The sequence below is a fragment of the Loxodonta africana genome, chromosome 1 (genome assembly GCF_030014295.1).
Source record: "Loxodonta africana isolate mLoxAfr1 chromosome 1, mLoxAfr1.hap2, whole genome shotgun sequence".
NCBI classification, from domain to species: Eukaryota; Metazoa; Chordata; class Mammalia; order Proboscidea; family Elephantidae; genus Loxodonta; species Loxodonta africana.
Window position 1 is genome coordinate 64,893,176 of NC_087342.1, and position 22,353 is coordinate 64,915,528.

The 22,353-nt window shown below is 39.1% G+C and overlaps 1 protein-coding gene across 5 annotated transcripts in view; it reads left to right on the forward strand.

Moving 5' to 3' along the window:
- Window positions 1-22,353, forward strand: part of CDKAL1 (CDK5 regulatory subunit associated protein 1 like 1) — a 764,092-nt gene that overhangs the window by 206,471 nt on the left and 535,268 nt on the right. For all 5 annotated transcript variants that reach the window (XM_064281331.1, XM_010596186.3, XM_064281335.1 and 2 more), the window contains one exon: window positions 8,332-8,428. In XM_064281331.1, the coding sequence (XP_064137401.1) occupies window positions 8,332-8,428 (97 nt within the window). The remainder of the gene's footprint in view (window positions 1-8,331; window positions 8,429-22,353) is intronic.

The window sequence follows — 22,353 nt, forward strand, 5'->3', positions numbered from 1 at the left end:
GATTATTTATTATGGGTCCACACAGCCTTATGGATCTTGGCAACCTCTGGTTTAGGGCATCATTATATGGAAGCAACGGGTAGTAATAGAAGACTTGGAGAACTGACCGTCTTTTCTTTGATGTCAGGTGAGCTACTTAATCTTTTTGATCCTTAGCCTCATTTTTTCCAAAATGAAGTAACAGGGCTAGAAAATTTTGGAAGTCTCCTACAGTTGTGAGACTCTGTATCCACAGCGTTTATGTGGATCACTGCAGTCACCTACAGGTTCAGTTAGATTCTCTGTGTCCTGAGTAATAAGAAAGGTAAGCATATTATGTATTTTAGAAACGTTTCCATTAGAATGGCTGAAATTTTCTTTTTCTGACCAGCGTAGGGAAAAAGCTTTGGGAGATTAAAGAAGGCAAACATGATGAAGAAGTGTAAGCTGCCTGGAGATAGAGCTTAATAGCTAAGGATGTGTGAGCAAAAACAGGTACTTGATGATTAAATAGGAACTTTCAATGTAATGGATTCCCTGCCTTTGAGGAAGTAAAGCAGAAGCCAAACCACTGCTTAAAGAGATACAGTAGAAAATATTGACCATTTGGTTAAAATCTGTTCATCTGGGCAACCTTCCTATTTAAGGGGCGTTCTCCTAATGTTGGGGAGCTCTTTGAGTTTATCTAAAGCAAATTCAGTGGTGAAATTCTTGCCTTCCATGCAGAAGACCTGGGTTCGATTCCTGACCAATGTACCTTATGAGCAGCTACCATCTGTCTGTCAGTAGAGGCGTCTGTGTTGCTATAATGTTGAACAAATATCAGTGGAGCTTCCAGACTAAGATGGATTTGGAAGAAAGGCTCGATGATGCGCTTTCAAAAATCAGCTGGTGAAAACCTAATGGACCACAGCCGTCTGATCCACAACTGATCATGAGGATGGCGTAGGACGGGTAGGCAGTGTTTTGGTGCCTTGTGCATGGGGTTTCCATGAATCTGGGTAACTAAGAACAGCAGCAACAACAAAGCAAGTTAAGAGAGTAGATGGGGAAGTATTGGCACATATGCTAATATCTTAATATTGGTTAGTCCGAATCCTGGCTGATGCCTACTAAGGAGGTCTTTGGGCTGCCTTACCACAGCTGCTGGTGTACTCTTTCCTTGGCCATGTTTTGGTGTTAGGCTTATAAGCACAGTGTTCTGAGTGCCTTCTTTATTTTCTTATTTCCTTATCCTGCAGAGGTAGTTGTTATTTACAACTTGGTGTATTTCCCTTCAGATTTTATTTTATGATACACCTTCTCAATACTTTCTTTATAAAATGAAATATGGTTTACATCTTGCTCTACAACTTGCTGTTTTCTCATAACCCTGTATAGTAGTCTCCCCTTATCCATGGGGGATACATTCCAACACCTTCCATAGGTGCCTGAAACCGCGGACAGTACCAAACCTTATATATCCTGTGATTTGTCCTATACATACATGCTTCTGATAAAGCATAATTTATAAATTAGGCACAATAAGAGAGTAACAATAATAACTAATAATAAAATAGAACAGCTGTAACAATATACCATAATAAAAGTTATGTGAATGACGGAGTGGGACGATGTATTTTATCATGTTACATACTCATTTAACATTTTCGAACCGCCTTTGATAGTGAATAGTTGAAACCAGGGAAAACAAAACCGCAGATAAGGGAGGCTACTGTACTGTGGACATCTTTCCATGGCAGTACTTGTAGATCTCTGATTATTACCATAGTTTAACTCTGCAAGTTGTGAGTGTCCTCAGTGACAACAGTTATGTAGGTAGACTGTTGCACTGCTGAACTTTTTGTCTCCTTGATGGGCTGTTCGAAAATTGAGGAAAGCCATTGTGGTTATTGAATTATATCCAAAGCATAGTTCCTCAGTTGTTTTATTTGTTTCCGTGTTTCTAAGTGTCTCACATGACTACATGTCTACACATAAATTCTTACAATAGGTGTTCCCTTGCTTGATTACTTAAATGCAGAGTATTCACGTGTGGAAGAGTTAGAGTGTGCTTTTGTACAGAAACGGATCGATTTTGATCCTCTTTCCAGTGGTGTTGTGAGGGATAGTTTTTATGAGTGTGTCAGAATGTATTTAGAAATGAGAAATCAGATATATATTTAAGAAACACTTTTTGTGAGAGAAAGCTTTGTGAAATAAGAACATGCTGTTATGTGGTCTGAGTATCTTTTGCCATGCTGTGGATTTTAAGATTGGGCGCAAACGATTCCTTGCATATGGTGTTTGGCAGACAAGAGGGAAAGCCTTCTTCATGTTTTCTGTATTACTCAAGTTAATGCTGTAGACAAGGAAAGAGCTCTGTTTTATTTTAGAAATACGTTTCAAGAAAATATGAGCCATTATATTAAATTAACTTTACATTCAATTTTCACTTTAATTAACTTTCCAAGGCTATCTAAAATGGAGACATGGAAATTCATACTATTTTAACATTTCTTAAGGTATTATTCTCATTAGTATTCATAGTTTGAAGGATAAAAGCTTTTTAAAATATTTCTGTGCTGGGTATCTTTCTAAGGAAAGTTTTTTCTTCAGGCTCTTATTAATCTGAACAAAGCTCATTAAACAAAAAGAACAGGATTTGGAAGTGAATGTTAAGAACGAGAGTACTGTTTGGGGAATAAAACTTTTGCAGTTTTATTTGGTCACATATAAAGTATGGTATTAATATTATGTAACTGGGCTGTAATTTTTGGCTTAGATTATATTTCTGTTTTGTCCTAGCATTTTATAAGCCAAATTCAATAAAAGGATGAAATAATATTTAACATATTATTTAATCAAGCATATCCACTTTGAACATTTTCTGTTAACTTTCTGGTGATTATAAAATCACCCTGGACAGATTTTATGACCCCGTCTAGTATTTATTTGATGACAGTGTAACATTTTCCCTGCATTGTCATATATTGGTACACTGTTTTCAAATATTTCACATAACTACCTAATGGTTTCCTTGATGAAGTGCCGTATAAATGCTAGTCATGATTATGATTGTTGTTAGTAGTATTGTTGTTGGTAGTATTGTTACCTCTTTTTGTTTCTCATATTATTTTTAGTTTAGGGAAGTGTTGCTACAGCTTTAAAGAACCTTAAAGTTTTGTACTCAACTGGATTCTCTCCACATCCTTAGAGATTGTTGGGCCCACTCTTATCAACTATTGCGTCTGAATACATTTCCAAAATCTGCAGCCCCTTCATTCCCAGTGGCCAATTTGCATTTCTAGAAACTTGATGGGCATTACTGGAACTTCACATGGCACAGTGGTTAAGAGCTCGGCTGCTAACCAGCCATTCCTTGGAAACTCTATGGGGGCAGTTCTTCTCTGTCCTATAGGGTCGCTATGAGTTGGAATCGGCTCAACAGCAACGGCTTAGGATAGCTCTAGGACACACTTGGTTAGTGCTTGGCTGCTAACCAAAAGGTTGGCAGTTCGAACCCCCTAGCCACTCCTCAAGAGAAAGATGTAGCAATCTGCTTCCCGAAAGATTACTGCCTTGGAAATTCTATGGGGCAGTTCTGTAGGGTTGCAATGAGTTGGAATTGACTTGATGGCAACGGATTTGGTTTTATTTTGTGTTTTTTTTTTAGGCACTATGAGTCAGAGAAGCCCTGGTGGTACAGTGGTTAAGAGCTTGGTTGCTAACCAAAAGGTCCAAAGCTCGAATCCACCAGCCACTCCTTGGAAGCTCTGTGGGGCAGTTCTAACTCTGTCCTATAGGGTTGCTATAGGTTCCCTCTGAGTTGGAGTCAACTTGACGGCATGAGGGATATAGGAAAATTACAGACCTATATCCCTCATGACTTTAGACTCAAAAGTCCTCAACAAAATTCTAACCAATAGAATTCAGCAACGTATCAAAAAAATAATTCCCCATGACCAAGGGGATTCACACCAGGTATGCAGGGATTGTTCAATGTTAGAAAAACAATTAATGTAATCCATCGCATAAATAAAACAAAGGACAAGAACCACATGATCTTATCAAGTGATGCAGAAAAGGCATTTGACTAAACTCAACACCCATTCATGATAAAAACTCTCAGCAAAATAGGAATAGAGGGAAAATTCCTCACTATAATAAAGGGCATTTATACAAAGCCAACAGCCAACATCATCCTAAATGGAGAGAGTCTGAAAGCATTCCCCTTGAGATGGGGAGCCAGACAAGGATGCCCTTTACCTCCACTCTTACTCAGCATTGTGCTAGATGTCCTAGACATTTTTTTTTTTTTTTTTTAATGAATCAGAGCCCTGGTGGCGCCCTGGTTAACAGCTTGGCTGCTAAACAAAAGGTTGGCAGTTCCAATCCACCAGCCTCTCCTTGGAAACTCTATGGGGTGGTTCTGCTCTGTCCTGTAGGGTTGCTGTGAGTTGGAGTTGATTCGACAGCAACAGATGTTTTGATTTTTATGAGTCAGAATTGACTCAACAGCAATAGGTTTGGGTTTTTTTTTTTTTGGTATGTGAATTTACTACTTTCTATCCTAATTTTTTTTTTTTTTTTTTTATCCTGATACTCAGAAACTCTGGTGGTGTAGTGGTTAAGTGCTATGTCTGCTAACCAGAGGGTCGGTAGTTCGAATCCACCAGCCACTCCTTGGAAACTCTATATGGGGCAGTTGTGCTCTGTCCTGTAGGGTCACTACGAGTCGGAATTGACTCGATGGCAACGTTTTTTTTTTTTTAAATCCCGATTGTCACACGGACAGTGGTGGATCAGTGGCACAATTCTCGCCTTCTATGTAGGAGCTGCTAGTTGTTTTCAAGTTGGTTCCGATTCATGGTGACCCCATGCATGGGACCCTGTTTCAGCTTCTGACCAGTGCACCTCGTGCGCAACTATCACTTATCTGTCAGTGGAGGCTTGTGTGTTGCTATGATGCTGAACAGTTTTCAGCGAAGCTTCTAGACTACAGTGGACTAGTAAGAAAGGCTTGGCAATGTACTTCAGAAAATCAGTCAACGAAAACCCTATGGATTACAATGGTCTGATTTTTAACTGAACATAGGATGGTGCAGGACTGGTCAGCGCTTTGTTCCAACATGCTTGCATTTTTCATGAGTCAGGGGCCGACTCCATGGCAGCTCACAACAATACTCATCAACATCCCAATACTCAGCCAGGTTCTCCTGACAGTTAATGGTACCATTATTCTTTTATTCCTTTAATCCAGGGATTAGAAACCATGGTCCTTGGGCCAGGTTCTGTTGTCTGTTTTTCTTAAAGTTTTTTTTTGGAACACAGCCATACCCATTTGTTTAAGTATTGTCTATGGTTTTTCTATTACAATGGTAGAGTTAAATACAGTTGCAACAGAGACCTAAGGCCTGCAAAGCCTGAAGCGTTTACTCTCTACACGTGGCACACTTTTTTGTTTTTGATAACAAGAAGAAGTTTGCTGATCCCTGCTGATCCCTGCCTTACACACAAAACCTTGATATTACCTTTGTTTCCTCTTTGGAGTGCCTAGGTTTCCTATCCAGAGAATTCATCTCCTTTTTCAAAGGTCTTCTCTCCTTTTTTTTTTTTTAATCTTCCACACAAATTCACCTCTTCACATCCTTTAACCTATGATATTAAACTAGTTTTCCCACTCCTCGGCTTCTTTTTCCCCTTTTATTTCATTTTACTTTGTCCCACCAGAGTTACATTCTCTAAGTTTGCCTCCACTCTATGGCCATTCTGCCACCACAGTGTCAGAGATTTCCCCGTGGCCCACTAAATTAAATATAGCCCCTCCAGCCTGTTCCTTAAGGCTCCCGCCACAGTATAAGCCCTGACTCCCTTTTATAGAAATTCTATTAATGAAATACCTTTTACCTCCTTATCTTTGTCCATGCTGTAACAAATACATGGAACTTTCTTTGTCTTCATTTCCACCTTCTCCTATTCCTTTCAGCCCACAAAATCCTCTCATATATCTTCATGACACTTCTCCCTATCTTTTTGTGTCAGAATATTCTTTTTCCTTTCCATGGTATGTAACCTGTACATCTCTGTCACTAAGGGCATTTTACTCCATGTTGCATTATTTGTGTGTTTTTGCATCTCATCCATGACAAACCCTAAGCTTGTTGAATGTTCCCTGAAACACTCGCTCTAGTGCTTTGAATGCATTTAATATTTAAGTCATTGAATTAATTACAGGAAGTAGGCTTTTTATTTGGGCTGAATTATTAGTGATCTTCCTTAGATGTTTGACAGTAGTGCTTTTAGGGTTGTAGATAAAATTCTTGAAGAAACCAGATGTTAGTTCCCTGTGTAGGTTGTTAATGAAAACAGAAAGATTTTTTTGTCTGATAAGGTGTTTTTACATTTACTACAAGTATTTGTGTGCAATGACGTGCTTGGTACTGATCAAAAAAAAAACCATGTGGCAGAGCTAGGCAGTAATTCTCTTGGATGTTATGTAATCTACCAGTCAATTTTTTTTTTTTAATTCTGTTAACAACTTTTTTTCAGTATTGTAAGTGGAAAAATTATATCCAGGTTCTCTAATAAGTAGTTGAAATGAAACATAGGTATTGTTAAACTAGTGTTTTACACTTGCCTCTTCATTCAATTATTCTCTGCATACTTCCCAGAAGAGTTGAGGTGATTAGTGTTGATCACACATAGCTAGCCCTGTTAACCCCAACTTTTTGTTGACTTCCAATTCTGAATTTGTGCTGTTGAAAAGTTATCAAAAACAAAAAAGTGTGCCAGGTGTAGATGTTTTCACTTCATCCTGATATAGAAGTCACGCTTCCTGGAGCCCGGCTGCTGAGTCTACTCCAGAAACTCACTTTGGTACATAAAACGAAATATCCATGCATCTAACAATAAAAGTAAAAAAGTGTAAAGAAACACTCCCAAACTGGCATAACTTGATGAAAAGTAGCTGAAGACTTGAAAATTTAATTTATGGGCAAAGGATATGACTAGTTTCTAGGAGTAGATATACGCTCTGCTTTGTTCACTGATCACCCAGCACACAGTCAGTATTTGTTGCATACACACATGCTTGAATGATAGCCACATAAAAATATACTCCAACTCCCTTATAAGTAAAGAAATGCTTAGTAAGATAACCATTTGTGTATACCTTTGATCCAGCAGTTCTGTTTCTTAGAATTTAGGCTAGGGAAATAATAGACAACTGATCTTAGATTTCATATCTGGGTTTCTATAATCCAGAGATATGTTCTGAAATCCTCAAATCTTCAAATGACGTTCATTGTAAAGCCATTTGTAATACTGAAAAAGTGGAAGTAACCAATATGCCTATCAGAACAAGAGTAGTTAAGTTATGGAACTAGTATACCACTTTTAAAATGTGTATTCTCTGGGTAAAGACACAAAGATGTACAAGATGTGTTGTTGTCATTGTTAGGTGCTGTCAAGTCGGTTCTGATTCGTAGTGACCCTGTGTACCACAGAACAAAACACTGCCCGGTCCTGCGCCATCCTTAAAATCGTTGCTATACTTGAACCCATTGTTGCAGCCACTGTGTCAGTCCATCTCGTTGAGGATCTTCCTCTCTTTCACTGACCCTCTACTTTATCAAGCATGCTGTCCTTCTTCAGGGACTGGTCCTTCCTATAAGATGTGTTAGTTTTAAAAAATGCAAGTTGTAGAACAAAATGTAGTTTTTTCTTTGTAAGTATTGTAGTATATACATGTATGCATATGTAAATATATATGAATACAGGTCTGTTTGCACATACATGCTTGCACATGTGAGGTATGGTCTAGAAGTAAGCATAAACAAGCAGTAATTCCAGGTAGTCTCTGGGGAGAAGAGCTAGGGAGGCATGCTGATTTCCAGTATATGAGGTATTATATTTTTTCTCCTGTTGCAGTTTTTTTTTGTATATATGTATATTTTGCTTTAATACAGGACAAAAAGCTAGGAGAGAATATATTAGTTTTAGGATTATTTTCATTCCTATTTAAAATAAAGAACTTATCGAAGGGTTAATTTCTTTTCTGGAAAATGAGATTTTTAGGAATGATTCATTTCCTTGAGAACTCTTTATAAGTACAAAAATTTTTTTGTAATGAGGAGATAATGAAAGACATTATCAGATTGGACTGCTATTGTGTTCTTTAATGGTATGATAAATAGACACATAGTATAGAAATCTTATTATAGCGTGTATTCTTTAAGCAGTTGTAAGAAAATCTTGTTTCATGTTAAGTGGGTCTGTTAGTATGTGGGGAACTTATGTGCACCAACATCAGTTGACAAGGATACACTTGTGAATTAGAGAATTCTCACTGTTTTCTCTTTAATCTTCTAGAAAAGCCCAAGAGGAGAACAAGAAAGTAGTGCTAGCTGGATGTGTTCCTCAAGCCCAGCCTCGTCAGGACTACCTTAAAGGACTGAGTATCATAGGGGTAAGCTTGTACTTGATGATGGGAAAAGAAGAATCGCATATTGTTAAAGCCTGTGATAGCTAAATGTTTTATTTTATATTTCTAAGTTTCTTTCAAACCTTTGTTACACTTATGACTGTTCTTAACAAACTTTCTCTGTAACCCCTGAAACTTTGTTTTGTCTTTATCATCTTTGTACAAACACACGGTCTAAGTTCTCTCATTTTAAAGAGACTAACACAATCAAAGGCCATAGCATGGTCCTGGTGGCACAATGGTTAAGCACTTGGCTGCCAACCTAAAGGTTGGTGGTTTGAACCCAGCAGTCACTTCACGGGAGAGAAAACCTGGCGTTCTGCTCTGGTAAAGATTTCAGCATTGGAAAGTCTGTGAGGCACTTCTGCTCTGTCCTAGAGAGTTGCTGTGAGTCGGAATTGACTCAATGGCCCACAAAAAGAGCAACAGTAATATCCTAGGTCCTTGATTGGCGCAAATGGTTTGCATTAGACTGCTAACCTGAAGGTTGGCAGTTTGAACCCACCCAGAAGCACTGTGAAAGAACAGCCTGGCGATCTGTTTCTGTAAAGATTACAACCAAGAAAAGCCTATGGAGCAATTGTACTGTGTAACACATAGGGTCGTGTGAATTGTAATCAACTCCACAGGAACTTTTTTTTTGTTTGTTTGATATCTTCCTGGTCTTTGCCTGCTTGTCCAGTGTCATCTCTTACTATATTATTCCCACCACACTGAACTACTTGTCATTGCCCAGTACACAGATGTATTTTCTAAATCTCATCCTCCCTTATACGCATACCCCAAGTCTCGGATCTACCATTACACATTCCGTAAAGCCCTTTCTGACTGCTCTGTGCCGTCTTCAATAACCTGTCTCTCGTTCCCCTTGCTTATTGTGCAGTTACCAGTGATTACCTCTCTTGGCTCTTCACATAGCTGTGATTTTAGGTTACTTGTATGATTTATTGAATAAAACCTACCTCTCTATATAAATTGTAAGCTTCATGAGGAGAGTTTTTTAATTTTTCTTTTTCACTCTCACTATGCTTCCCCAACCTTTTCCGTGATGTCCGACACACAGTTGGTGCTCAGTAAGTATTTGTCAACTGACTGACTGACTGAATGAATTGTCCCGTTGTATTTTTGTCATTGGCATGCTTTTTTCCTACTGGGCTGTCAGCTCTGTGAAGCAGTAGACTACTGCCTTAGTTATCTAGTGCTGCTATAACAGAAATACCACATGTGGATGGCTTTAACAAAGAGAAATTTATTTCCTCACAATAAAGTAGGCTGAAAGTCCAAATTCAGGGCATCAGCTACAGGGAAAGGCTTTCCCTCTCTGTCAGCCTTCTCATCAATGCTGCCTGGACTAGGAGCTTCTTCACGCAGGCACCTTGGGTCCAAAGACATGCGTACTGCTTTCTTGGTGGTATGAGGTCTCCCTGTCTCTCTGCTGACTTTTTTCTTTTACATCTCAAAAGAGATTGCCTCAAGACACAGTCCAATCCTATAGGTTGAGTCCTGCCTCACTAACAGAACTGCCGCCCAGCCTCCCTTGTTAACATCATAGAGGCAGGATTTATAACATATAGGAGAATCACACAGTTGGCCCAGCCCAACTGATACACATATTTTGGGGGCACATAATTCAGTCCGTGACAACTACCACCTCTCCTCCTTGTATTCGTCACTGTTCTCAACTTGCCTGGGTGTAGTTGGCATTCATTCAGTATTCGTTGACCGAATGGTACCACTTGTTGCTCCTTAGCATTCTCCTGAAGCTGTACTCAATCAGCTCCCAAGCAATCTTCTTTTAAAAAAAGCCTTTATTAATTAAAAAAAAAAAAAGAATATCATCTATTCATAGAAAAAAACTTACATGAATATGTGTTATTTGGATTGAGATTTATCATGGATTTTTCCGTATTTGATGTAACATTGACAGGTTCTTATGTTCTCAGTGTAATGAACTTGTTTTCTGCTGTGCAGTCCTTGCCCCACTAGCAAATTTAATAACCTTTTGAACAAACATTCTCACTTTAAACAAACAGAACCTGAATGTTTGGTAACTTTAGTTTGTTTTCCGCATTTGTCTGCTTACATTTTGATTTCTCTTGGTTTCAGGAATGAAATGAATATGGGGCTCCTGAGTTATCTTTCCATGTCAGGCTTACTTTCTCCATAAACATAGTCCTGCTGTGTTAGGGAAATAGGAGACTACTTAGCACTCTGTCTTAGGGCTGGAATGTGGTAAATGCTTGGGGTTCATCTTAGATTTTATCCCAAGGATTTGTTACTGGAATAGCAGAATTTCTTTTATAGGGCAAAAGCCTCTCTCTTCTATGTATATTGTGGTAACTTTTTTTTTTTTTTTTTAAACTCTGTTGTGCTCAGGGAAGAGCTTAATATATATTAAGATGTTGGGGAGACTCTTCAGATAGTGTAAAGGAGGACACCAGTACTATTAATGTATGACATTTGTTTTCCCATTTAATCTAGCACCCTTTTTGTTCTTTCACGTAGTCTAGTTTTACTACCATTAAAATTCTTTAGGTTTGTTTTATTTTACTCCTTTATAATTGGAGAAATAATGTATATCTTGAAAAGTGAAGAGAAAGAAAACTCCTAATTTCATTTTTTTTAACACGGTCGTGCAAACGGTTAAGCACTTGACCTGAAAGGTTAGTGGTTCAAACCTACCCAAAGGTGCTTTGGAAGACAAGTCTGGTAATCTGCTTCTGAAAGGTCACAGCCTTGAAAACCTTGCGGAGCAGTTCTGCTCTGCTCCATAGGGTCGCCAAGAATTGGAAGTGACTGGGTGGCAACTAACAACAACAACAACAAACACACAATTATTACAAATTTGCCTATCCCCTTCAGATTTTTAAGCCTTGCATATTTTACTTACCTGTAATCTCAAAAAGGGAGCCCTGGTGGCACAGTGGTTAAGCACTTGGCTGCTAACCAGTAGGTCGGCAGTTTGAACCCACCAGCCACTCCATGGGAGAAAGATATGGCAGTCCCCTTCCATAAAGATTTATAGCCTAGGAAATCCTGTGGGGCAGTTCTGTTCTGTCCTGCAGGGTCACTATGAGTCGGAATTGACTTGACAGCAGTAGGTTTGTAATCTCAAAACTATTTTGTATCCATCTTTTCCCATGTTATTCCATGAGTTCTTTAACCATTTTAAATTCTGTGTGAATGTTGTACTGAGGGATATATCATAATTTACTTAAGCATTTAATTGTTGGATATATTTCTCATTCTTAGCAAATATACATAATACAGTAATACCCACAATGGGCTTTTATTTTAATTTAATAAATAGTAAGATATTCTCCGTTAACATTATTTTATAGAGTTCCCCCTTGTGGCAGCCATATGATATATTATTTATCATTACTGACTCTTTTTGTATTAAAATTATGTTCACAGAATAGAAAGTAATTTTGAAGGTTCCGAATCATTTGTATTTTGTTGTTTGGAGGGACCTGTTTATAGAATTGTTAGAATTGCTGTGAAATCAGAAGCATGGAATATTTTGAGTTACAGTGAAATGAAGAAATAAACTATATTGGTTTATATATATATATATATAAAAAGAAACAATTTTGAAGTGAAAGAAAAAAAAGGAAGTATGATGTTGAAATTCAGTGACTTGGGAAAATATTTTAGAAGGACATTTGGAATTGTGTTGCACAATTGATTTACAGGATGAGTGAAGAATGAGATTCCTTCACAGAATTTCCCTCGCAGAGTTTCTGTGCTGGAGGACGTTAATAGAGGTGGCTGGAAGAACAGCTGTAACTTTTTTCTGTACTTTCACCTCCTGCTAAATCTGCCTGTGTAACCTCACCAGACAAGGAGGATGTGTCAAGTCTACTGACCAAGTGAGGGAAAGAAAAAACTGCCTGTAAGTAGAGATCTATGGGTGAGCAAGCCACTTAGGAAGACCTGAGTTAAAGGACATATTGTATTGTGTTGACAGGGCTCATGCAATAAGCATGTAAGAAGATATTTAATAGGAAAAAAGGAGCCCTGGTGGCACAAATGGTTAATTGCTCTGCTGCTAACCCTAAAGTTTGGCAGTTCGAAACCACTCAGTGGTCCTAAGGGAGAGAGACCTGGCCATCTGCCTCCTTGAAGACCATAGCCAAGAAAACCCTATAAAACAATTCTACTCTGTAAGACATAGGGTCACTGTGAGTCAGAATCAACTTGACAGCACCTTAACAACCACAACAGTAGGAAAGAGAGGTATTACTGCTGTTGCAGGATTTTAATTTTCGTCAGCATTAGCCCTCAAATAGGGCATTTAACTTGCTTTAGGAATCAGAGATAGCAATAGATTAGGGCACAAAGTAATCAGTGTCAGCCTGATTTAACCTGTGAACCTTTTATTATCATCTGTCCCACTCTGTCCTGAAATCATCTAGCTGTGATTAATGTTATTTGAATGGTGGCAAATGGAAAGAAAACAACAATTTCAGAATGAGAAGTAAGGCCTATCAGCCTGTGGGTTCAGAAGAACTGACTTTGTGGCACTAGCCTCTGCATTTCTCCCATCCTGGGTCACAAACCTGTATAACCTCTTCACATGGGGTGAGGAGAAAGAAGAGACAGGATAAAAAAATTTTTTTAACCAAAACATTTTTCCTTGCATGATTAAGGGAAGTTTATATTTTATATCTATATTATATGTATTTATATGTAACCGGTACAAAAGAAAAAAAAAAAAAAAGCCAGCTGCCACTGAGTCAGTTCTGACTCTTGGCGACTCACCTGTTAGAGCAGAATGTTGTCTCCATAGGGTTTTCTTGGTTGTAATCTTTACTGAAGCAGATCGCCAGCCTTTGTTTCTGCAGCACTGCTGGGAGGGTTCAGACTTGCCAGCTTTTAGGCTAGTAGTCAAGTGGAAACTGTTTACACCACCTGGGATCTCAGTGTCTTTTCATTTTTTCAGCATCTTGAATCATTTGTCTTAGAGTAAAAAATTTTATTTCTCTCTTGGCAAATTAGAGAATCATCAACCTTGGAAAGAGTTATCATGAAATGTCATTTTAAAAAATCACTCCTATGTGTTTACCACACCTACCCTGTATCTAGCTGTAGGTAGTTCCATGATCTTTGACTATACCTGTTGAATACTCCTTCGCTTCCCTTTACCTCATTTGTTGGCAGGAAAATTTCTTTTAGATTAGTCAGTCAGAAAGCAGAATATTCTCATTTTTTTACGTCTGGTAGAATTAAAAGAGTAGTCGACTTCAGAAGTTGGAAAGCCTGGCGTGAAATCCTGGGTCGGCCACATCATTGTTTTTTCAGTTCAGCAGGTACTTCCTCAGTACCTACTATGTGCTAGTTGCTGGGAATGCAGCAGTGTATAAAAGTGTCAAAGATCCCTGTCTTCTTAGAGCTTCCGTTGCAGTTCTTGGGGTCATACATCAGGTGTGAGTCCAGAACTTCTCCAGCCTCCTGGAGAGTCCAGTGGCATGGGTCCGTAGACTGTAGTGAAATTGACTAGTTGAGAATTTCTCTTTGAGACTCTGTTGGAAATATGCTCTGTGCCTATCAGTTAAGAAAATAATTCAAATTTATGTACAAAGACCAGACCAATGGTCTGACAGAAACTGGAGGAACCCCCAAAACTATGGCCCCCGGATGATTTGTTAACCCAGAACTAAAACCATTCCTGAAGTCCAGTCTTCAAAGATTAGAGAGCCCTGGTGGTGCAGTAGTTAAAGCATGGCTTAACCATCTTAACCATCAGTTGAGAATTGTGTTAGAGGTGTCTTAGTATCTAGTGCTGCTATAACAGAAATACCACAAGTAGATGACTTTAACAAAGAGGTATTTATTTTCTCACAGTCTAGTAGGCTAGAAGTCCAAATTCAGGGCATCAGCTCCAGTGGAAGGCTTTCTCTTTCTGTTGGCTCTGGAGGAAGGTCCTTGTTATCAATCTTCCCCTGAACTAGGAGCTTCTCTGCTCAGGAACCCCGGGGTTCAAATGACGCGCTGTGGTCCCGGCAGCATGTTTTCTTGGTGGTATGAGGTCCCCAACTCTGCTTGCTTCCATTTCCTTTTATCTCTTGTGAAATAAAAGGTGGTGCAGGCCACATCCGAGGGAAACTCGCTTTACATTGGATCAGTGATGTGACCTGAGCAAGAATATTACATCTCACCCTAATCCTCTTTAACCACAGGCAGAGATTATGATTTATAACACACAGGAAAATCACAAAGTGGAAGACAACCACACAGTGCTGGGAATCATGGCCTAACCAAGTTGACACATATTTTGGTGGCACACAATTCAGTCCATAACAGGGGATGTTGTTGTTATTAGGTGCCGTCATGTCAGTTCCAACCCATAGCAAACAAAACACTGCCCAGTCCTGTAGCATCTTCACAACTGTTGTTACTCATGAGCCCATTGTTGCAGCCACTGTGTCAGTTCATCTCCTTGAGGATCTTCTTCTTTTTTGCTGACCCTCTACTTTACCAAGCATGATACTCTTCTCCAGGGAGTAGTCCCTCTTGATAACATGTCCAAAGTATATGAGACATAGTCTCACGATCCTTGCTTCTAAGGAGCATTCTGACTATTTCTTCCAAGACAGATTTGTGTTAGGAGATGGATGGGAGAAATAATATTTATTTACTAAGTTCTACCTAAGGTAGTCTCAGTTCCCAATTATTGCACTAGAAATGACATTTATTAGGAAGGCTGGCTCTTATTCTGTTACCGGAAAGCATGTTTCCAAAATTGTAAATTTTGTGTAGATTCTCTGTGCTAATAAACAAGGACTGCATTTAAACTTTATCTTGGTGTTGATTCAGTAGACTTGTCTTTGTAATGGTATTGTGTTTCTAGAAATCCTAAATAAAGTGCAAATTAATACACAGGTTGAAACATTATAAAACATGCAATTCACAGCACAAGATATAATTTGATGTTGAAAATTTGTAAGCAGCAAAACTTCCTGAAATGCCAGCTGTGAGCCCTGCAGGCAGGTACACACTTTCTTTGGAGGGCTGAACAGAAACATGGTATAACACAGGTGCCCACTTATCTCAGTGACTGTTACCAGGTTGATTTGCAGTGGTTTAAACATCTTTTCAGGGGGGCTGCTCTCGAATCCTGAGAAGTCAAACAGCACAATGACTATTTCAAATGCAAACTCTCTAATTTTGAAAATTATGCATGTAAGTAAAGCAGCATTTGAGACAGGGTACATTTGAGAGTATTTCTATCACATATGATGTTGCCAAGGGTAAACAAATTCCTGAAGTGGAGCAATGTCACAGTTACAGTGGCATCTGATGCTGAGGGCAAAGTCTGAGAAACTGTCTTTCTCCTATTTATTTGTCTGTACTTCATGTGTCTGATTTTTCTTCTTGTCATATTTACTTTTTTTACCTTTAATTATCGAACGGCTGTATCATAACAATGCAATGTAAATGTACAACTTCATGCATGTTAAAAGTAATTCAGTTAACATTTGGTAGCTAACCAAAAGTTTAGTGGTTTGAATCTACGCTGAGGAGCCTCAGAAGAAAGGCCTGGTGATCTACTTCCTAGATCTGTTGTTTTTGCACCCTTCTAATCTTGCCTATAAACATACAGTTTTCATTTTTTGAATTATTGAAAATTTAAAGTTTCTGGGTGGTGCAAATGGTTAAGTGCTTGGCTGCTAGCTGTAAGGCTGGCTGTTCAAATCTACCCAGAGGCTCCTTGGAAGAAAAGCCTGGCAGTTTACTTCCGAAAGATCACAGCCATTGAAAACAGTTCTGTTCGTGGTGTTGTCATGAGTTGGAATCGACTCTACAGCTAGTGGTTTGGCTTTGGTTGTTAGTGTACCCCAGGGGTTAAGGAAACCCTGGGTGCCTAGTGGTTAAATGCTACAGCTGCTAACCAAAAGGTCGGCAGTTCAAATCCACTGGGCGTTCCTTGGAAACTCTATGGGGCAGTTCTACTCTGTCCTATAGGGTTGCTATGAGTCGGAATCGACTCTATGGCAACGGTTTGTTTTGGTTTTTCTAGTGGTTAAGAACATGGATTCAGGAGCTAGACAGCATGGGTTCACCTCCCCACACCACCATTTACTGTGTGACCTTGCACAAGTTATTTGAACTCGTTGTGTCTCAGTTTTTTCATCTGTAAAGTGGAGATAATATTAGAACCTGACTTTGAGTTAAATCAGTTAATACATGTCATGTGCTTAGCATGGTGCTTGGCACATAGTTAGTGCTCTGTGTTAGCTATTATGTTTTCTATTAATTCACTTTTTGACAGAAACAACATTGAGCACAACTATATGCTTGGAACGAAGTTACTTGCTTGAGGTCCAGAGCTGAATAAAGCCTGGCTTTTTCCTGAATACCATGAAATCTGGTGAGCGGGGCAGATGATTATGGTAAATATGCAACGGGAGAAAGTGCTGTGGGTACACAGAGGATGAGGCGATCCTGCACTTGGGTTCCAGAGGGTGAGTAGTGGTTTGGTGAATGGAGAAAGGGCTTTCAGGCAGAAGCAACAGCATGTCTAAGGCAAGGCATGCATGCTCAAGAGTACCTGGAGGGTGAAGGAGCACCAGGAAGTGGGTCACGTTGAGTATAACTTGGATTAGGGAGAGCTGAGGTGTAATTTGGAGTAGCACAGATGAGTGATGATTAGAGTAGTGAGGGCCAAGAGGGGAGTCGCTGGGCGGCACAAACAGTTCATGTGCTGGACTGCTAACTGAAAGATTGGTGGTTCGAATCTATCAAGGGGCTTCTCAGAAGAAAGTTCTGGCAATCTAATTCTGATAAATGAACCACTGAAAACCCCATCACAGTTCTACTCTAACACACATGGGGTCACCAAGAGTTGGAATCAGCAGACAGCAACTGGTATAATTTTTCTTTTTTGAGAATCTAAGAGAAGGGGTTTGCATTCAATACAATGTTTAAGCCAGAATCAACAGGACGGGTTGAAAGGTTGTGTGGGCAAGGGAGCATTGAAGAGGTGCAGGTGAGAAGCAGTATAATCTAGTGGTTGGTTTCTGCACTCCCTTTATGATTTTTTTTTTTTTTTTGCATGTTACCAATACCAGTCTTTTTCTCAATTTTAAGTCAGGTTTATTGAGATAACATTAACATATAATAACATTCACCTTTCGTGAATTTTTACAAATGTATGTATACTTTTGTGTAACCACACTCCCAATCAAGGTCTAGGACATTTTAGTTACACCAGAAAGTTCTCTTGTGCCCTTCTGTAGTCAGTACCGCCACCCTCAACATGTACTTCTTGGCATCAACTGATCTGATTTCTGTCCCTTTAATTTTGCCTTTTTTAGAATGTCATAGAAATGGAATTTTATAATATGTTAGTTTGTGTCTGGCTACTTTCACTTAATATTGTTGTTGTTGTTAGTTGTTGTTTGTTGAATCAATTCCAACTTATGGACTTAAACTGCCCCATAGGAATTTCAAGACTGTGACTTTTGAGACGCAGATCACCAGGCCTGTCTTCCTAGGCGCCTCTGGGTGGATTCAAACTGCCAACCTTTCAGTTAGTAGTTAAGCTCTTAGCCATTTTTGTCACCCTGGGTCTTAGCATTTGATATTCATCTATGGTGTAGAGTTTATTAGTAGTTCGTTCCTTTTTATTGCCTAGAATTATTCCACTGTATGGGTGAACCACAGTTTATCTGTTCATCAGTTCATGGACATGTATGTGGTTTTTGGTTTGGGATTGTTTTGAATAAAGCTCCTATACAGATTTACACAGGGTTTTTTTTTTGTTATTATTTTACATTTTTACATACTTTTCATTTCTTTGCTCAGTACAGTATCTAACTGAATAAATATTTGTTGAATGAAATTTTTTCTACATTGTTCCCAGTCATTCTTGTAGCATTTACTTTTTAATTTTCCTTTTCCCTCTTTTATGGTGATAACTCTATTATATGTTTATTTCTTATATACCGTATTAGCTTTCTATGCTGTCATACCAAACTACCCCAAACTTAGTGGCTTAAAACAATACACATTTATTATATTACAGTTCTGGAGTTCAGAAGTCGAACATGAGCCTTACTGGAATAAAGTCAAGGTGTTGGCAGGGCTGCATTCCTTTCTGGAGCCTTTCTGCATTCCTTACAGGAGAATCTGTTTCCTTGCATTTTCCAACTTGTAGAGGCCATCCACATTCCTTGGTTTGTGGCCCCCTTCCTGTATCTTTAAAACCGGCAACACCATATCTCTCTGTCCCTTCTTCTTTCATCAGGTCTCTGTCTGACCATATCAGGAAAAGGCTGTCCACTTTTAAGGACTCATTAGATTGGGCCCACCTAGACAATTTAGGCTAAACTCATTATCTCAAGGTCCTTAACCTTAGTCACACCTGCAAAGTCCCTTTTGCTATAAGGTAACATATTCACAGGTTCTGGGCATTAGGACTTGGACATCTTGTGAGGACCATTATTCTGCCTACCCCATAGAATATTGTTTATTAGTTAATGTTTTACATCTCTGATATGTATTTCTGCTTTAAATCTAATATTACTGTTTTTAATTCTACTATAGCTTTTTAAATTGCTTTTTACTTTATGACATGTTCTGTTATTTAGTGAGTATAAAATTCTTCATAAAACTGAGCTTAATCTGTTGAATTTTGTAACTGTTGCTGAAAGTTGTCCCCCTCCCCATTCCTCACTACTGAAAGTTTTATAGATAATTTCATTGGATTTAGGAGGAAGATGTTCCTGGTACTGATCCTCATTTTGCTGGCATCCTTCTAGCCTGGCCTCCTCTTTCAGTTAGTACTTTTTATCTCTAGCTCAGTGTTAGTCACTCACTGGTACCGTTCAGGTAGGAAAAAACGCGTTTAATGGTGTGAAGAATGTGCTGTCATATATTTTTGGTTGAAAGTGCTGTTTCTACCATTGGGGAAGAATTTTTTTTCAATGAAGAAATGAGAGAAGATAAAAAAATACTGAGAGGTGAGAAAATATTGTTCAAAAAGTTAAACCAAATGGAACAAGCAGAACAGAAATAATGAGAATGTTCATGTGTTGTGAGGAAGGTAACCAACGTCACTGAACAACTTGTGTAGGCATTTTCGAATGGGAACCTCAACTGCTGTATAAACCTTCACTGAAAACACAATAAAATATTATTAAAAAAAAAAAGTAAAAGCATACATAGCATGAGGTGTTCTTTTGTGTAACACATTAGGAAACTTGTTCACGGGCATCTTTCTTCTCATGAAGTTGCAATATTGAGTTAGCACAGTAGCTGGTATGAATGTCTCCAGACTGAAGAGATTTGGGCTTGGACTGCTCCTCCAACCGTGTTCACGAAGGTGGGGACTCTTTTTAAGAGCTTGAAGAAAAAGAAGTTCCCAGTTTTATAAAGACGTCAGTATTGAACTTTGGCTCACTAGGTGCTAGTTTTTAAATCAAACTCCTATTGTGGTAAAAGGGAAAAATTTGAAAATGCATTTGATGGAAAAGACTTTATATGCAACGTTCTTAAGAGTTGGAAAGAAGGGTTTTTTTTTTTTTTTTTTTTTCCCTAAAGGTCACTGGAGTTTTCAGGTGGTTTTAAAGATTTGGTCTGATATTTCTTAATTAGAATGAAAATGACAGGTTGCCCTAGTGGCGCGGTGGTTAAAGTGCTTGGCTGCTAACAGAAAGGTCGGAGGTTGGAACCCACCAGCTGCTCCACGAGAGAAAGATGTAGCAGTCTGCTTCCATGAAGATTTATAGCCTTGGAAACCCTACGGGGCATTTCTAGTCTGTCCTGTAGGGTCGCTATAAGTCAGAATTGACATGATGGTAACGGGCTCGGTTTTTAACGAGAAAGTTCCTGTGTGCACACATGCGCGCGCGCGTGTGTGCGTACATGTATGTATAATATATTAACCTCTCTTACCCCTGAAAGGATTTGAGGTGTCTTGGGATAAAATCAAGATATAGTAAAATCTCAGCTGGATTCATGCAAGTATAACTACTCACACCACATAATATAGAAATGTGGATAAAGAGCAGACTTTGCAATTTGCAGTGGAATTAGACTGAGTGATGTTGTTAAAATTGATCTATTAACCCGCCCGTGGCTTTCTTTGGCAAGTAGAATAAAATCCAAATTGCATGGCATGGCTGCAAGGTCTCACGTTGTCTTTCTATCCTAATTATCTGACCTCATTCCCTACTACTCTGCCCCTCATTTGCTGGCCCCTCCTTCCCGCCTTCTTTCTTTCCTTCCTTTGTTTTTACTTAAAAGAACAGAAATTTATTGTCTCACAGATTTGGAAGCTGAAAGTTCAAATTAGGGTCTCACTGTGTGGATTTATTGTGGGCCTCTCCTAGTTTCTGCTGTCTTCCACTGGTGTTCCTTTGCTCGTAGGTGGTGCTCCTTTGCATCGTCACACAGTATGTTGCTTCCCTCTGTGTCTGTGCCTATTCTGTTCTTTTTATAAAACACCATTCAGAAGCGATTAGGTTTAGAATCCAGCCTAACAACATTAACATAAGAAAATCCCTGTTTCCAATCAGGATCATATTTACAGGTACAGAGATTAGGGCTTTCCACATTTTGCTGGCCATCTTTCTGACACCAGAACACATCTGCATCATTTATTTCTCAGCCTTTGTACTTATTCTTCTCTCTGCCTAGAACCCTTTTCTCCTGGAGGTTCATATCACTGCCTCTGCCTTATAATTCAGGTCCCGGCATTAATACCACCTGGTCAGAGTTTTACTTGGACTTTGTTGTTGTTAGTTGCTGTCAAGTTGATTCTGACTCATGGAGACCCCATGTGTTGTAGAGTACAACTTCTGTATAGGGTTTTTTTTTTTTTTTTTTTTGGCTGTAAACTTAATGGGAGCAGATTGCCTGACCTTTTCTTCCGTAGTACCTCTGGGTGGGTTTGAACTGCCAACCTTTAGATTAGCAGTTGAGCGCAAACTTTTTGTGCCACGTGAATACTATTGTAGCCAAATTGCCTTCTCCACTTCCTGTCACTCCCGGATTTTATTTTCTTCATAGCATCTATCATAATAGGACATAAACATTTTTAATTGCCTACATGTTTGTCTCCCTCAATTATAATGTAAGCTCCATGAAATAGGGGATTTGTATTTTTCACCATTATATCTCCAGTTCCCAGAAGAGTACCTAGTACGTACACACACATCTGTTGCCATCAAGTCAATTCCAACTCAGCTACTCTCTAGGACAGAGTAAAACTGCCCCATAGCGTTTCTAAGGAGTGGTTGGTGGGTTCGAACTGCCAACATTTTGGTTAGGAGCAATAGCTCTTAACCATGGCACCACCAGGGCTCCACCTAAAAAATAAAAAACCTGTTGCTGTTGAGTCAATTTTGACTCATAGCAACCATATAGGACAGAACAGAACTGCCCCATACAGTTTCCAAAGAGCCCTTGGTGGATTCGAACTGCTGGCCTTTCGGTTAGCAGCCGTAGCTCTTAACCACTATGCCACCAGGGTTTTGGGCTCCACCTAGTTGGTGCTTAGTACATGTTTGTCAAATGAATGCATGCATGCCAGTGGTGATTTGCTGGAGAGGGCTTGAGGGGATAGCTGTTGTCTGGGTCTCTCGCAAAGCCCAGGTTAGTTGTATAACATTCTGTGATCATTTAGTAATGGCTGCCCTGTGGGTGGGTTTTGGCCACATGTATAAGAAAAGGGAAATTCATCATATGTTCTACGTGTTTATCATTTCTGGATAGGACCTACTAAGAATTGCTGGCAAGAGTTTGGCTGTGTTTCCTTGTGCTTTCGTTTCCCCAGCCTCCGGAATAACAGTGGTATCTACAAACTAGGAATGTTGTGAGGGTCAAATGTGAAGTGTTAGCACTGAATCTGGAGTGTAGTTATTGCTCTAGAATTGTTAGCCATCACTGTTATTTCAAACCAC